General features: G+C 41.2%; 1 protein-coding gene across 5 annotated transcripts in view; it reads left to right on the top strand.

The window, feature by feature from the left end:
- Window positions 1-17,952, top strand: part of LOC125455634 (neuronal PAS domain-containing protein 3) — a 1,150,912-nt gene that overhangs the window by 1,127,986 nt on the left and 4,974 nt on the right. For all 5 annotated transcript variants that reach the window (XM_048537891.2, XM_048537893.2, XM_048537892.2 and 2 more), the window contains one exon: window positions 12,809-12,924. In XM_048537891.2, coding sequence (XP_048393848.1) covers window positions 12,809-12,924 — 116 coding nt within the window. The remainder of the gene's footprint in view (window positions 1-12,808; window positions 12,925-17,952) is intronic.

Here is a 17,952-nt window from a genome sequence, read left to right as displayed (position 1 = left end):
GTTTGATCACACCATGAGTGCTTATGAGCGCTGTTCCTGTATATTGCAAATTTTCACTACTTCTCAAAATTATCAATCACATTTATGATATAACATGTGGTATACATAAAAATCTCCTGTTTTACAGCTTTAAATTTGAACTAGTGCCATGCGGGTTTTGATCTGTGTATATTATGTTTAATAATTGACTTGTCAGGATCTCTGAGGTATGCTTTTTACACCACTATGATGGAGAAAGAGAGGCTGGGATGATAATGGGAATTTAATTTAAATGGGGGAGTTTCACAAGCAAACAGAGGAGCTAAAAATTATAGATAACAAAGTGTGAGGCTGGCTGAACACAGCAGGCCAAGCAGCATCTCAGGAGCATAAAAGCTGATGTTTCAGGCCTAGACCCTTCATCAGAGAGGCTCTCTGATGAAGGGTCTAGGCCCGAAACGTCAGCTTTTGTGCTCTTGAGATGCTGCTTGGCCTGCTGTGTTCATCCAGCTTCACACTTTGTTGTCTTGGATTCTCCAACATCTGCAGTTCCCATTATCACAGCTAAAAATTATCTTCAGTTCAGAAGGATCAGGTAATTTTATTTTTGCTTAGAGGAAAAATCCCTAGCTTGGAATGTTTGGTTTCAGTTTGGAGAGATCCTGGTTGAGTTTGGATGAAACAGTTTCTCATGGAGAAAAGAGTTAGTTTAGACCTGTTGGAAAATAGATTATGTCAATGTAATAATGTTAGTGTGAAAGTTCCAATCGAGAAGCGTAAGGTTAGAAGCTGGAAGAGGTCCTTTGAAGCTGAGAAAGTCTAAGTGCATTTGTAACTTCTTGTGAACTTATTTATTTGTGAGATGTGGGCATCACTGGCTGGACAGCATTTATTGCCCATCCTTAGTCGTCCTTGAGAAGATGGTGCTGAGCTGCCTTCTTAACCGCTGAAGTCCATATGCTGTAGGTTGACCCCATGCTCAAGTTATTGATAAATTTTATCCATAAGAATCAACAGTCTGGCCACGTCTTCATCCGTGTTCAGTTCTTCAAGCTCTGCATTTGAAAACATTGTTTCTTCTCCTGCCTCTGTGTCATCATGAAAATGCTAACAGACACCTGTTTCTCTTTGTTAAAGGAGTAACTCAGGTCGACACTATAAATTCGTTATTCCATTGGTCATAAGGCTCGATTTCAGAAAATAGGGATGGATATTCATAGACCATAGCTTTATATTTTTAACTCAACCATTCCCTGCTGTCAATGTCATACATTGGAAGGCAATTGTATTTAAACAGATTCCAAGTCCATTTATCTAGTGAGCTTTATTTCAGTTAGCTACATTCCATTGAACTCACACTTCACTGAATACTAGCTCCCCCGATTAATAGAACCAATTCTCACCCAGTAAACTGTTACTTAATACGTCCATCACCTGTACCCTTGTTCCATTCAGTATTGGGCATTCCTTCAGACTTTTCAGGATTACAGCAGCAAACAGGCCTAAGTTCACCCAGGTCAGAGATAGTAAGAGCTGCAGATACCTGAGTCAGAGATAACAGTGTGAAGCTGGAGGAACACAGCAGGCTGGGCAGCATCAGAGGAACAGGAAAGTTGACGTTTTGGCTTGGGACCCTTCTTCAGAAAATCTCATTCACCTTGTTCTCTCTTTATAATTTGGTCATCAAAGATCAAACTTCTGTTTCATTTCTTAATTAGGAAATTTGATTTCCCTCTCCTCAAAACAACTTACCTCTTAAACAATCAAATTCTGAATCCCAGTCAGGTTTGTTGGTTTTTCTGAGCATTACTATCAACAACTGGGAAATCCATCCAAGGAATATTGCCAAGCAAAGTACTTACAATTGTATCAGATCAATCTGAAATAAGAGCTACCAGTCAAAAATACTGCTCTTACAAGAGGCTAACTGAGGTTATGAGCTGGGGAGAGGCAGGGAAAAAATAGACTTTTGTTTTTAATTGTGAGGACACCCTTTAACAGCTAAAAGGACAAATGCTCCAGGAGTTGTGACTCTATGCACTTCAAACTAGAGAGTTAATTATTCTCAATAGGGCAAAGATAGAAACACTAACTTAGTATCCTTCCCATGGGAGGGGAGGAATCAGTGTGCCTTTTCATATCTATCCATTACCTCCTACTGGAAACTGCACAACTGGACACAAGCAGATGTGACTTACATTTAGAAATTATGATCACTGCCCTCCCTCACCAAGTCAACACTGGTCTCCAACACAATGGAAGGAAGGTGGGTGTCATATCAAAAGTTCACCCCCCATTTTATAATATAAACTCATTAATAATCTGGTTAACAAAGGAATAAACCTGACTTTTATATTCACCGCACCTTTTTAAGTGGGCTGAAATGGAAAACATTTGGAGGGAGACTCAGCAGGTAACAGGAAGAATTGCCAATGTGCGCATAAAGACTCAGTAGAAGATTTTGATGCTGAAGATGAAAAGTTTGATAATGTTTTAACTTTGACTTTTCATAGTTAAAGCTTGAAGTAGGTCATCACAAAAACAAATATAATCAAGTTGTGTGTTCCAACATTGGACTTTTAGATTCCTGTCCTTCATTGGAATTGTTCAGTCAGTAGGAGGCTCCTCCACTGAAAATAAGAGATGGAGCGGAAGCAGAAGACTCACCTGGGGCAAGTGCAGTTGTGGGTCCGGCAAGGTGAACAGCGCTGCAGTGCAAGGGCAGTCCCGCATTGAGTCTTTATACTCACCTTTGTAATACACCCTGTTTTTTGGCATGTCTCCCTCCAAACATTTGTCTCACCGTCCCGCTGAAAGATAGAAGTACACAGAGTCAGTGCTCAGTGTCAGGATAACATATCTCCAGATTCCTGAACAGAAGTGCCTCTGTCTCCAGGTTAACAGTTACACCCCTGTGTGACACACTCTCAAAGGAGATTGCCTTGTATTGTTGCTGGTCACCTGATGCTAGCGGCAATAACAGTAGTTGGTCTTGCTTTCTTTGAACATCCCAGGCACGAGCAGGAAAGCAGAGTGGAATTTTCTGCCTTCTGTCCAGTGCTGTGTATACATTTTACAGATGCTATTTTTAGGCATACCCATCAGTTAATGTAATTTACCAGTGACAGTGGCAACTCAAGCAGAAAGGATCAGAGGCTTTGCAGCAATGGCAGGAATTCTGAAGGTGAGACGGCTGATTGATTACAAGCTACTGGCAAAAACACCATGACCTGGACAGCCAAATGCATTCCGAAACGGAAACATGCAATATGTTCCTACTCGAGTCTCACACACAGCAGTTGCCTTTCACAATGCGGTCCACCAGAGAACAGAACCTCTAGTAGAGGAAAATCTGAGAGACTGCCTGTTCTCTGAGGATGAGGATGAGTCTGAGGAGTTAGAGAGTGGGCCATGTTAGCCAGTTGTGTTAGTCAGTGTGCAGGTGACATGAGATTCCACAAACGGTTTATCATCTGCTCAACTAGAATACCTTGGCCATACTCAGCTTTTCCTGGTATCTCCTTTGAACATAACAGCCATCTTGCAGATAACACAGTGTGAAGCTGGATGAATGTAGCAGGTCAAGCAGCGTCAGAGGAGCAGGAAGGCTTGATGTTTCGGGTAGAGACCCTTCTTCAAACGGTCTCGACCCGAAACATCAAACTTTCCTGCTCCTCTGATGCTGCTTGGCCTGCTGTGTTCATCCAGCTTCACACTGTGTTATCTCAGATTCTCCAGCGCTGGCAGTTCCTACTATCTCTGTAGCCGTCATGCAGATGGCAGTATAGAAACATTAAATGACACTAGGCAGAGGGACCCACAACACAAACTTCCTTAACAGCATGCAATTAATACAAATCAAAATCAGGAAGCTGGAGCATCAAGTGAAAAAATCAATGTTGTATTAAAAAAAATCAACAATCTTCATCATCTTTAATGCAGCACTTCCATCACAGGCAACTCCAAAGTCTCAACATTTCCATTGTCTTCAACACTCCTACCGCTTGAGGTTTGCTTTACTTCAGTCCATGATAGCTGGCCTTGTGACTGTGATGCGCCTACACGCACGTTTGGATGCCTTAAAACCAGCTTATGCACACCCATTGAAATGTGTGTGTCTTGTTGCTGCTGCATGTGGAACAAGTTGCAGCTCTGAGCTTTCTCCTCCTGACAGGTCAATGTTGATCCCTCAGGACAAGTGGCTGCAACTGACTGGTGCCATCATCATTTTAGGTAGCTTCCTGGAAATAAAACACAGGAGATTGTAACCAGGGTATGAACTTTAGGCTCTTTGACATTGAGACACACATCCCTCCTCAAATTCGAATGCTTCCAAACGCATCACTATTACCTCTTCACCACAGTTTCCAAGCACCAGCCTATTCAATTCCTTTGACACAGCTGGCAGGAGAGAACCATCCATTCCAGGGCCATTTCCCAACATCAGTTGACCCAATTATGCAACTTCACTGATTCACTGCCAGATCCAACATTTCTTCCTGTGGACAGGCGAAAATTGTGAAGTTGTTTGGGCCACATCTAACCCTTGGGTATTATGCAAATAAAAAAATGCATTGTAATGAATCTGCTGTACTAAAATGATGTTTACAAATGTGTGATTAGCATGCCCTTTGTCAGCATATAAAAACTTTCAGTGATCTTGATAATTGCCCAGTTGGTGAGACTTTTTTTTCCCCATTTCTAACAAAGCTGTGATTCCTCACACTGCCACGTATCTTGCTAATGTTACACTCTTGCCCATGTAGCTGCTTCTGGCACTTTACCAAAGTTCTGTGAACACTCCCATGGCTGCTCTGCAACCTCCATCAAAGTTGGGAGGTCCCCTCACCTCATCAACAAGCAAAAAGACTTGAGTTAATCATTTAGCTCAAGAGAGGACTTGCAATAAGTCATCATCAATCCGGAGGGAACCACCTTTTGTTTTGGACCCAAAATGAATCCTCTGTCCACCATATGGAGAAACAAAGAGTTAAAGATCAGAATTTGAGTCTCTGTCTAAGCATCTGTATTATTTAAACCTTTAATCAGTTTTGGGCGTTGCTGACAAGGCCAACAGTTTTTGCTCATCCTTATTTGCCCATGAACTGAATGCCTGTAGACCACTTCAAAGGAATTCTGAGAGTCACCCACATTACAGTAGGGGGCCAGATAGCTCAGCTGGCTGAACATCTGATTTTCAGTGCAGCGTGATGCCAAAAAGATGGTTCAGTTCCTGTATTGATTGAGGTTCTAACAAGCGTCCTGTCTTCTCAGCCTCACCCCTCACCCAGGAGGTGGTGAGCTTCAGGTTCAACCACCATTAGTTCTCTGTCTCTCACACACAGTCTCACTCACTCTGTCTGTCTCTCTCTCTAGTGAGACAGGAGCCTTTGGTCCTCTGGAGCTATAGCAGTTTTACTTTTATCCATGGGCCAGGAGTCAGCTGTGGAATAGGTCAGGCACGGCTAGTAGATTTGCTTCCCCTAAGGACATTGTTTAGTGAGCAACTTGTTTTTGTGCAGCAATTGTCTATGGTTTTACATGGCATTACCTCGACCAGCTATTCAGAACAAGAGTGGGGCAGGAGTCCTCAAACATTCATTCCTCGAAGATCCAGGGTGAAACAGTACTACCACAAACCACCAAAGTTTAAAAAGAGCTTTTATTTACTGGAATACTGAAATAAAAACAACACTGGACGAAAAAATCTCAGTAGGTCTGGCAGCATCTGTAGAGAGAAGCAAACTTTGTTTTTCCCATTTCTAACAAAGGTGTGATTCCTCACACTGCCACGTATCTTGCTAATATTACAGCCTGGACTTTCAATTGGGAAATGTTGCTTATCCCGAGGTTCTGGAAGACTGTCACTTCAGACAAAGTAACTGCATTAGTAAGGTTTTCTGCAAAGGATAGAAAATTAGCCAAAAGGTTGTTGAATGCTGCAAGTAGTGTTCTTCAGAGGATATTAATGAAATTAGAATCAAACGTGCAGCCTCAAGATACAATTGCAAACAGTTTGGACACAGCACTCTCTAAATAACTGTCATTTGTTGCTGTGTGCTTCATGATCCCCTTAAATCAAACAAATTAACTGGACAAGATTTAATGCATCCTGCCTCAGTGGAAAATACAAAGAACAGGCCCACTTAATCATAAGGGAAGCCACATGTTCGATTCCTGGTGGCAGGAAAACTTGCCATGATTAAGTTGGAGGCGGGAATAGGTCCATGGGGGATGTGTTGCTACTTGTAGTAAACTGTCAATTAGGCTCATTACTGAGCCAATTGACACTAATGATCTCTGAGTACACCACAATTTCGCAATGATTCAGGGATCATATGAGAATGGCAAAGCTTTCCTGAGGCCCAGAAAATCTCCAGGCAGCTCTCAGGGATTGAATGGGGGAATTTCTATCTGAGACCAACCTGAATCTCGAAGAAGGGCCGCACTGCCAGGCACTTAATTCAGTTGGGTCCCCTCCTCAGAAGTGACATGTTCTCTGAGCAAAGGGCTGAGCCTGCATCTATTACATTGGATTTCCATCCCTACCACAAATATTGCAAAATTGGTAGGAGTGAAAAAGCAGCTAGGTTTCAATTTGAAGATATTTAAGAACTGATTTAATTTAGAAAGAATGAATAACGACTTCGCATTTATATTTTCTCTTTCGTGGACACAGGGCCTTCCACTTATCCTGCAGCCAATGAATGACTTTTGAAATGTATTGTAATTTATTAGTAACAATTTTGGGAATGCATCACAACTCGATTGTAACCTTGAGGTGACTGTGAACTGAAACAGAGAAGCCCTCCTGGATTACATTATTTAAAATGGGTTTAGTGTAATTTGTGAGAGGATAGTAAAGGGAGTACAAATGCAAAACAGGTTCCAGCATGGGGGAAAACACATACATCTAGAGTGATGGATTGATTTTGTTCCGACAGCCACTATTCCCATATGGATAAGAGAAAGGACTTTTTTCAGCTTATTTGAAAATGCTTAAAATGGAGGTTTTATATATTACTACAGAAACTAAACTGAGAATGTTTACAGAGCACGCACAATTACTTTGAAACATCATTGCTTCAATGGTGTATTAAGCTTTAAATGAACTGAATCTGAATAACCAGGAAATGCTCACCCTATTGATTAAATACTGTTGATGAAGGTATGCTATTGCCACCTTGTTTTATATAACAGTCATCCTTTATTTTCATCACAACAATATCACATATAAACTGAGACATATGGGGCTGAATGTAACCATAGTTTGGCAAAGTATCAAAGGATTGCTTTCCTTAAATTATGTCAGGGTCAGTAATTTTTCTCATGCTATCCTCTGAATCTCTCTTCATTACTTAGCACCGTCCTACTGCACCCATCTTGTCCAATACCAGTCAATTATCTCACTTGTCATGGCCAGAAGTTCACATCACCTAGACATACTGGAATCCCTGGCACTGGAGCCATCTTGGAACCCCAACATGCACCTCGCCAACCGGGTGAATCTGGAGTTACCCTTCATCATCAACCTATTGGCCTCAAATCCACGCTTCTCACTGCATAGAGGTGACATGGGTGACACCTCCTTCCATACACAGCTGCATGTTCCTACAGCAGTTGCTGTGTATCTACCTTTACCCACAACCTGATGTTGCACCCCCTCTAAATTACTGCCCCCACTCTTACCCCAAAGTCCTCTATAGTTCAGCATCTTATTATTCAATGTTGGATCATCATATACAGAGAAGAATTCGGTTGTCTCAAAACATTTACTTCTCTTTATAAATACACAAAGTGATAAGATATCAAACAGACTGACACTGCATTTGCCCCTCAGAATACAAGTGATCATGTCAAGCACCAACATTTATAGTCAATTAATGACCTCTCATCTATTAGTTCATATCTACTAGACCTGAATGTCAACTAAATCTTACATGTCCTGTAGTTGTTGTGCTCTATCACGCACAGGGTGTTGCTCCTCAGCATCACTCATATTCCCTATTTTCATGTTCCAGTTGTGTAGAGTACAGCATGCTATGATTATGCAGCCCTGTCTGTCTGGAGAATTCTACAAGGCCCACCAGACTGGTCAAAGCATTGAAACCTTATCTTCAGCTAGTCTGCTGCACCATGACCCTGATTGAAGCAAGTGCTGAATTATATCTGTACTCAGCCTCAGTCAGAGGTTGGTTGTGGTCACCGTGGGTAGTCTCCCAATAACCAAACTTGCAAGGCTCTTGACCCTTAGATACAGCAGGAACACAATATTCTCATCATGGCAGCTCCCAGAGTACTGGACGCAAACCTCTAGGAATTGGGGCTGATGATTGCAGATCACTGCATATTGATAGACATGTTGTGACCTGGCCTTGTCGGTACAGTCTATTGTCCCTGCACCTGGAGGAAACCAGTCACATTGTCCGGTCTGACAGTGTGAGCTGCTGCACCAACCCCGTCATGGGGAAATGAGATCGTGTGGTGTGATCTGGCACAAATGGCATTGGTCACAGTCTTGATGTCTTAGCGTTTGGTGGTGATTGAAAAATCTCACATAGGTCACCAGTGACTCCCTGGAACAAGGCAGTTAAGTAAAAGTGCAACATTGCTGTCATCTTGACAGCCAACAACATAGGCTGGTCGCCCATTCTCTCAGTACACAGGTCCTGCTCCAGCAGCTGGTATATAGGACATCCTAATCCTGTCATGACACTGAACTGGTGGAAATGACATCATGAGCAACAGATTCTGGCTGTCCTACACCTGTTGGGGGCAGGATGGACCCATCAGTTATGATCTCTTCATATGAAAGCTGTTCAAGTTCTGCTGAAGGTTGCTGTTGTTCTGGAGCAACTGTTCCTCCTCCAATTCTCTGTGGCTTCACTGCTTCACGGCAATAACAACACTCACCCTTTGCTGTGGGGAGCAGAAGAAACAGACCTGTTCCTTCATAATGAGAGCCAGCAGTATTGACATCACCTACACACTCATCACACTTTTGCACACTCCTCTAAGGAGTAGGACCTGAGCCATTCATACAAGGAAGGCCATGGTATAACTCACCTTGGCATCTTGACCTTGCATCTTGTTCCGACGAATGTGCCGCATGTTGTGGCAAAGCAGTTGGAAAGTGTAGGTGCTGAATTAGTACTGAAACCATCTCCTCCCAGCTCACAGAAGACATCACTGAATGTGGGAAAGTCTTGCAGCATTCTTACATTTCAGCTGGAGAAGCAATCAGTTCTGTGGCCCTGTACACGCCAGGAGGTCTCGCATTGGCCTTCTGGGCTATAGTCTGTAATTGCCTCTTTGAAGGTCATTTATGATTACTTCAGCTTCACAAACAATTTGCAATGTCCAGTGACATGGTCAACTTCACTTGTAACCAGCTATTTGCACACTATACAGACATACACTGCATGTGTCGCACACGTATGGTGATGTGATGTAACATTTTCAACGTGTACATGACAGGATTAACACAAATGCCAATTGAAGGGCTTCCTTTGCTCAAGAGAAGCCCATGTTTTCTATCAGCAGACACTGACTCCATCTACACCAGGGGCAGCCACAGCCATATTCCATTTGTAGGTCATATTGATTAATTTACAGATCCTGGGAGGCAACATAGATTATAATCGATACTGAAAGTTCCAGGTCTGATTGTCAAGTTTCACCTTCCCCATTGAACCTAATTTTCATTTTGCCGGAAACCCACCCATGATCTTCATTCTGCTGACCCCTAGGACTGGCCATGCTCTACTCTCCTGACCAACTTGGATTGACAGATGATTAACCAGACCCCTCTCTGATACCTCTGCATCATCCCAAGTAATACAGTGGACATGCAGGGCTATTTATGGTCCATTCCCGGGATTGTTTTGAGATAGTCCCCTATCCCAGAGAGCACCAAGCAGACGCCTGGTTATGCCCAAACTCTTGGACTGATCATGGATGACTGACTACACTGGGACCCCCTTGACTGACAGCAGCACCCCCCACTTGTCTGAGGGCGACTCCACCTTGACTTTGAGACATGGCCATTTGGTTGATGGATATGCCATGTGGTTGTGACTTGGGCTACCAGCTCATCCTGTAGGTGTGAAATTGACACTGTACTGTAGTGATTGGGAGCATATCCATCCCATCAACAGATCTTTGCTGACCAGCATGACAAGCTGCCTGGCTTTGTTTCTGCACCAAAACGCAAGACATGACAGAAATACTGCGAACCTTTGAAGTGTGACTGAGGGGACAAAATGCTAAAAGGCAAGGTAGGGTGTTTTGAGCATCTAGATAGGCATTAAGTGAGTGAGCACTGAGAGAGCAAGTGAGCAATGCTGAGATGCAGCCTGGTCCACTCTGTGAGCTGGGTGCCTGTCCTTGTGCACAATGTCTTGGCTGCGGTATCGCAATGATAGTTGTCAGTGCAACACGAAGCACTCTGTTACAGTACCAAAACATACTGCAAGTTGATCAGAGATGTGCCATAATAGTGTGGTGCCAGTGTCTGTGAGTGGGGCATCCGTGAGGCCACTGCTGTTGGAATGTGCCCTGAGATGTCGGTGCTAGTGTTCTCAATGGAGATTTAGAAGAGCAACCAGCAAGGTGAAATTTCCAGGCACCTGCTCTGATTTTCATGTCAGCATCTGTGCAGTGGGTAGTGAAATAGCGGGCACATATTAAAGAGGCGAGGGTAAGTAATAGTGAGGTAGATGATGAACGATAATCCCCAATCATCCTGTCACTGCTTGCTAATAAGGATCTTGTCTATGTCCAGAACTTAGTGCAACTTGTTGCTCTCAACATTGAAAAAGGTCTTGTTCAACTTCTTTCATGACTCTGTCACATTTCTCACTGGCACCAATGTCATTCGGGACCTGGAACATTCCACCTATGAATTTTCACGTGATGGATGTTGCAGAAAAATATTTCTTCCAAAAAACATTTCAGAAGTTATAATAAACACGTTTCTAAAATATAATGAATTCTGGTTAATATCACTGTGAGATCAATTGTAAGACTTACAAAAGAAGTTTTCCTGGTGACAATGCTTCAGTTGATTTTCACAATTTAGTAAACTAATAACATCAACTTCAAGCCTTCCCCATTTTTGGATGAATGAAAGATGCAACTCTCACCCAACAACCGGGTTCCTCTCACCCTTTACGGGCTGGGTAGGATCTCTACTTCTTCCTCAGTGGCAATCACGTTTACATTGTTATGATGATGGTAAACATGAACAATTGATATTCAAGATCAATCATCTGATTTTAACACATGAGATCGTCACAGACAAAAGTGATGTTTACAGCAGACAGGAGCTGGGATGTGATGGCTGGTGTGAGTGCCTGGCCTGACCATTAATTGGGGAAGGCTCAGGGAACCTATGCAATATGCTTAGTTAGCTCAGTTGGCTGGACAGCATGTTCGCAATGCAGTGTGATGCCAAAGGTGTGGATTGAATTCCCATGCTAGCTGAGATCACCATGAAAGATTCTCCTTCTCAAGCTCTCCTCTTGCCTGAGGCATGGTGACCCTGAGGTTAAACCCCCACCAGTCATCTCTGTCTCTCTAATGTGAGAGCAGCCCTATAGTCTGGTAAGACTATGGTGATATTATCTTTTCCTTTATTAGCCGGAAACTTAACTGAACCATCCATATAAATATTGTTGCTACAAAAGCAGTTCAGATGCTGGGAATCCTGCGCCAATTAACTCACATCCTAACTCTCAAGTTTCCCCATCATGTACAAATCAGAAGTTGAAAGAATACTCTCCACTTGCCTCAATGAGTCCAATTGCAACAACACCTTAGAAACTTGCCACCATACAGACAAAACAACATGCTTGATTATCACCCCATCTATAACTTTAAGCAGTCACTTCTTTCAGTACCAATATATTGTGACAACAGAATGTACCATCTACTCATAGATGCACTGCAGTAACTCACAAAGTCTCCTTTGAGAGTACTTCCCAAACCTGCGACCTTTATCAGTCAGCAGGACAAGAATATCAGCTGCATGGGAGCTCTGTGACCCCAATTTGTCCCCCAAGGTCACACACAATCCTAACTTGGCATTATCTCACCATTCCCTCACATTTGCTGGCTCAAAATCCAGTAACTCCCTTTCTAACTGCACAATGGGTGTGCCTACATCTCAAGGTCTGCGAAAGTTCAGAAGTACCTCGTGCCACATTCTCCAGAGCAATTAGAATGAGCAATTAATACTGTCCTAAGCAAGGACACATACGTTCCATGGCAGAATTTTACACGTTGTTTACAGGATTTGGTGGCACATGTTCCAGATGGTGCAATGTGGCCAACCAAAGTTGATCACTGTTACTATTAGTTGCCTGTGTATCAGCCACAACTGACAATACAGTCTTGTATTACTGCCAGAATGATATTATTGTTCCCCAGGTAAAACAACAAGATAAACCATGAACAAGCTTCAAAGGCAAGACATGTGCTTTATTGTGCGAACCAATGCAGTTTGATGGAGGTTTTGATTTTGAAAGTACAACATAATGTAACAAAAGAATTGTCAGGAAGCGAATGCATGTCTGAAGCTTTTCAATCAAAACCTGATATCAGGTGAAAAGGATAGTAAAGAAAGTGGCAATTTTAACTGATGATAAAAGGGACTCCAATAATAATATTCACTGATTCAATTCAGTGAACAATGTCTGGAAACATTTTAATACTTGAAACTGAGTTTTAGTTTGCTGCCTTCAATGTGAAAGAATGCCAAATGTCAGATTCTGAATAAATATTTAACCGTGTATACATGCAGAATCTAACATAAGTGTTATTTTCCTAGTGGTTTTGAGTATAAGGATGTCCCGATGGATATTGCACAGCTTCCTAACCTTCCTGAGAAAACCTCTGAATCATCCGAGACTTCCGACTCTGAATCTGATTCAAAAGAAAACTCAGGTATTGGTGGTAATTTTAAATCCAGCACCAGCAGCCTGGTACCAAAGTCCATAAGCTCTATGTATTTATCTTATTTGTGTTACATCTATGGAAAATGACAGATCCTTCAAAACAAGTTAATGACTGCCTATTACAAAACATGCAAATTCAAGTCAATAGGTAATGCTATCTCTGTTTACCAGAAGCATACATTTGAGTATCTTACCACATACAGCATCCCCAGGGATGTATCATAACATTGACAGGAAGAGATTAAAATTAATAGGTTAGTGCTGCATGTATGACATATCATTTGTACTTGTAAAGACTCCAGCTACCTACAAGTGTCGGTCACTATTAATTTTGTTGTTGGTACACCAATTTTATTATTCCTAAATAAGCAAAATTCACACTTTCAGATTTCAAAGCTTGCCCCACACCGTGTGTAATTGTAAGTGTAGTAGCCAGCATACCAACTGAAGGACTTCACAAAACATTGAACCGAGCAGCACTGAAAGAAGCCCTAAGGTAGATGATACAGTGTCACACATACTTAATTCGGCATGACTGTGAATTTGTTATGGAGCAACATCCAACACTTTTCACTACAGTAGCATAGGAGCGGGAATTCTTTGGTATAATTAACCAAATCCTCTTCACACTGGTGACACAAAAACTCTGTCTGGTGGAGCTTGATGGAAATGATGTGTTTTTAATTTAAATCTTAAGATGTTTAACAGTTTCATGGATCCGTAATATTGTTTTCCAAAGCAATGATAAACAGCAGTCAACAGTAATACTATCATCAAATCCATTATTTTGTGTATGACAACATATGGGTTGCTCTCTCAGTCAGCTCCAGCAATCTAGTAGCAGTTAATATTTGTGACTAAAACAGATCTTTCCCTGATATTGAGGGTATCAAATCATCTCACTCACAAATTCAGTTAACTGCACATACCAAAGAGATGTATCTGCATTTACTTTGGAGTTACTCTTTTGATTTCTAAGCATACATGTGTTCCCCCTCCCCACCACCCCCGGTTCATGATTGTATACTGCTTTTCTCAAATCTATTCTGCACTAAAAATAGGCCAGAGTATGAGAAAGGGATTTACTACACTCACTAATTCCCAAAACAGTTATCCAGTCATTCTTCTTGTGGAACTCACTCCAACCAGTATTAAGGCGCTAGCTGGAAATTAACCAAGCAAAACTGTTCTAGCTGGCTTCCCACCAATCACTACCACTTCAAATATTTTCCACTGGAAATGAAGTCAGATGTACAATCTGCAAGGAAAGAGATCAAGATATTCAAAATAGCTACTAATTATAAGGTGAGGTCATATAATTTTCTCACATTACCACAATAATGAGGTTAAATGCTCATAATGCTTGCATGTTCCTGGCATGCTGCTTGTTGAAGGTTGCTGGAAGATGCTTTAAATTTTAAAGAAACCTCCTCAAAGAGCAGAATTGGTCAGGGACTGGAGGCACTATTTTAGAAACTTGAGCACCTCAATGCAGTGAAAATGATGGGAATTTGATTTTAGGATACACTTATCGGCCCAATTACTTCTCCCACTTGTTTGAATGTTTTAGCCACTGTTCCAAGATTGGTAGATATCTTCATATATTTGCATAGCAGTACATTGCCATAGCTGCCAGAAACTTTATTGTTCAGCTACATTGAATTGCACAGAATTTTTGCATAAATACTGCAATTTGGCCCCAAGCCAGTTATAATTTTCATACAATGACAAACCATCTCCCATCTTGCTTCATTTAAACCTATCAAAATATCTTTCTATTCCTTTATCCTTCATGTATCTGTACAATTGATCCTCTTAAATGCATCTGTGTTACTGTTTGAAGTCCACAGTGAGTTCCCAATTATCTTCACACGCTGAGTTGGATTTATTCACATACTTGTATATTTGTGGCCTATTCCTAGTTATCTATTAATTTCAGTAGATTTCTTGAAAATAAATTAAAATTAGGGAGCAGGATATAGAAATATCATTGTATTGTTTTTACCTAAAAAAAATGTTTTTGAAACCTTTGAACCAGCGCTGTTTTCCTGGTTGTAGGGGAATTCGTTCAGCTAAGAAACAACAGAATTGAAAGGAAAATAAAAAACTACAAAAAAAAAACCAAGGTTTCTTGGACTGAGAATAGAAATTGATTTAAAACTGAAACCTGCTGCGGTGCTTCATGAAAATATAATGTTATGTATAGTGGAGGAATAGCTTACTTCCTGCCAGGATGATTGGCGTTGATGAGTGCAAAAAATAAAGAACTACAGTGTTTTGTAATTTCTAGCCTATATAAAGCTGAGTTGCTAGCATTTTGGTAACAAATGAAAGGCTCTCCTCTATTCATAAGACCATGAGAAATCAGAGCAAGAGGAGTTGTTTGGCTCCTTGAACCTGCTTCACCATTCAGTAGGATCCCGGCTGATCCAGCATTCCTCACATTCACTTTCCTGCCCTTTCCCCATAAGCCTTGATGCCCCCACAGAATCTATGTATGTCAGTCTTAAAAATACACAAGGATTCTGTCCCCTCAGCTCTCTGTAGCAAGGTTCCTAAGATTCTCAACCATCCTCATCTCACTTATTCTGAGACTGTGTCCTTTGTTCCTAGAATCTGTCATGAGGGGAAACATCCTCTCAGCATTTACTCTGTCAAGCCTGTAAAAAATCCTACATTTTTCAATGAGTTTCCCCTCTCATTCTTCTAAATTGTAATAAGTAGAATCCCAATCTGTTTAGCCAGTGGTCATAAACTAATCCCTCCATACTGGGGATCATCCTAGTGAACCTTCCCTGATCTGTCTCCAATGATATGAAAGCTTTCCTTAAATAAGGGGATGAAAACTGCCCACAATACTCCAGATGTGATCTTACCAGTACCATGTACAGTTGCAGTAAGATTTTCCAACTGTTATACTCCTACCTGTTGAAATAAGGGCCAACATTCCATTAGCATTCCTGATTACCTGTTGCTCCTCTTTGCTACATTTTTGCGTTTTATGAACAAGTACCCCAAGCCCCTTTGCATTGCACGTTTCTGCAGTTTTTCACCATTTAAATAATAATCTGTTGTTTTGTTCTCCCTTCCAAAATGAACAAGTTGGCATTTTCTCACATTATACTCCATCTATCAGCTTTTCGGTCACTTATTTAACCTATGAATGTATTTCTGTAAGATATTTGTATCCCTCTCGCAGCCTACCTTTCCATCTATTTCAGTGTTGTCTGCTGTTTTGGCTACAGTGCATCCACTTCCTTCCTGCAAAGCATTAATACATCATTGTAAACAGTTGCAGTCTCAGCACTGATCCCTGTTGAACCCACTGGTCACGAGCTGCCACTTGAACACAGAAATACTTACCCCAACTCGCTGTTTCCTGCCCATGAGCCAATTCTCTATCCACGCCTATTTACTACCTGGTGGTTTATATGATAACTCAACCTGCAGTTTTTCCTTATCTCCATATGCTATGTAACAATGTACAATTGTTACAATTTACATTCTTAGCTATAAATTCCCACAGGAATGAAAACAAATCTTGTCATTCCTGTGGGAATTAGCTACATTTCCCATCATGCCTTGAGAAAGTATTCATCGGTACATTTGTCCACTATAAACTATTAGTATGTATTTACATGTCAATCTTAATTGTTGTCTCACTTCAGAAAGAAACACTTTTGGCTTTTTAGCCCATCTGTCATTGGGAAATACTAGCATCTATTTTTCTGGAATTAATAACAGAACAATTGTCAAATCATGAAATTATTATGCAAGCAGTATGTGAAAGCAAAATCATGTTTGAAAATTATATTGGAGTTATTTGAGGGTGCCGCAAGCAAGGGGGGATAAAGGGTACCCAACGTGCCGTATATTTGAATTTCAAAAAAGCATTGGATAAGGTGTCACCTATGAAAACACTGGGCAAGGTGAGAGCTCATGGTTTTAGGGTAATATATTAGCATGGTTAGAGGATAACTAAAAGAAAGGGAGAATCAGGACAAGTGGCTCATTTTCAGGTTGGCAAACTGCATTGGCAAGAGTGTCACAGGGATCAGTGCTGGGACCTCACCTACTTAAAATGTATAATCGTGACCTGGAAGAAGAAGCTTACTCTTGTTGCAGACTGTACAAAGAAAGATAAGTAAGCAAGTTAAGAAGAGGATGCAAAGAGTCTTCAAAGAACATAGATAGGTTAATTGAGGGGGAACAAAATGGCAGATAGATACTGTGGGATAATGTGGAGTTCTCTTTGTCAGGGAGGATAGGGAACTAGACTATTACGTAAGTAGAGAGATACTGCAGAATGATGTACTGTTTAATACAAGGCTATTATGAATTTATATTTACAGCAAATTGATGGGAATAAAATGCTACAGCCTAAATGTACACAACTAATCATTGCTAACAAGGCACACTCCAGCAAAATTTGAGCAACTGAAATTATTTGTTAAAATATTCCCTGAACTATTTTTGTGGAGCCTCCATTTGTCTTTTTTTTTGCTGGCTAGAATGCTGATTATCTGGTGCAAATACTGTGGAAAATTCATTAAAGGCTTCCTCCTGGCAAAAAAAATCTGGTGTAACAAAGTGATGAGTACAACATTCTAATTTAAAGGCCACAACTCCTCCATTCCCTTCCCCAAAATCAACTATCTAAGCTGATTGGTCCTTATCTTCCATGTGAGACATGCTATATGTGTACTAATTCATCAACTGAGATGACCCAGCATCACCAGAGCACAACTCTGATTTGTTGATTCCATCCTGGATAAAACACTAGAGTTCTTCATCAAATTCATTCATCTTTCCAAAGTTGTCTGTGTTTCTAATTGAATTTCTATGGATGGACTTCCAAACTGAATATGAACACAAATCATAAAACAAGCTTTATATCAGAGATAATGGGAACTGCAGATGCTGGAGAACCCGAGATAACAAAGTGTGGGGCTGGATGAACACAGCAGGCCAAGCAGCATCTTAGGAGCACAAAAGTTGACGTTTCGGGCCGAGACTC

The sequence above is a fragment of the Stegostoma tigrinum genome, chromosome 10, assembly GCF_030684315.1.
Source record: "Stegostoma tigrinum isolate sSteTig4 chromosome 10, sSteTig4.hap1, whole genome shotgun sequence".
NCBI lineage: Eukaryota > Metazoa > Chordata > Chondrichthyes > Orectolobiformes > Stegostomatidae > Stegostoma > Stegostoma tigrinum.
This window is presented reverse-complemented; position numbering and strand designations above follow the sequence as displayed.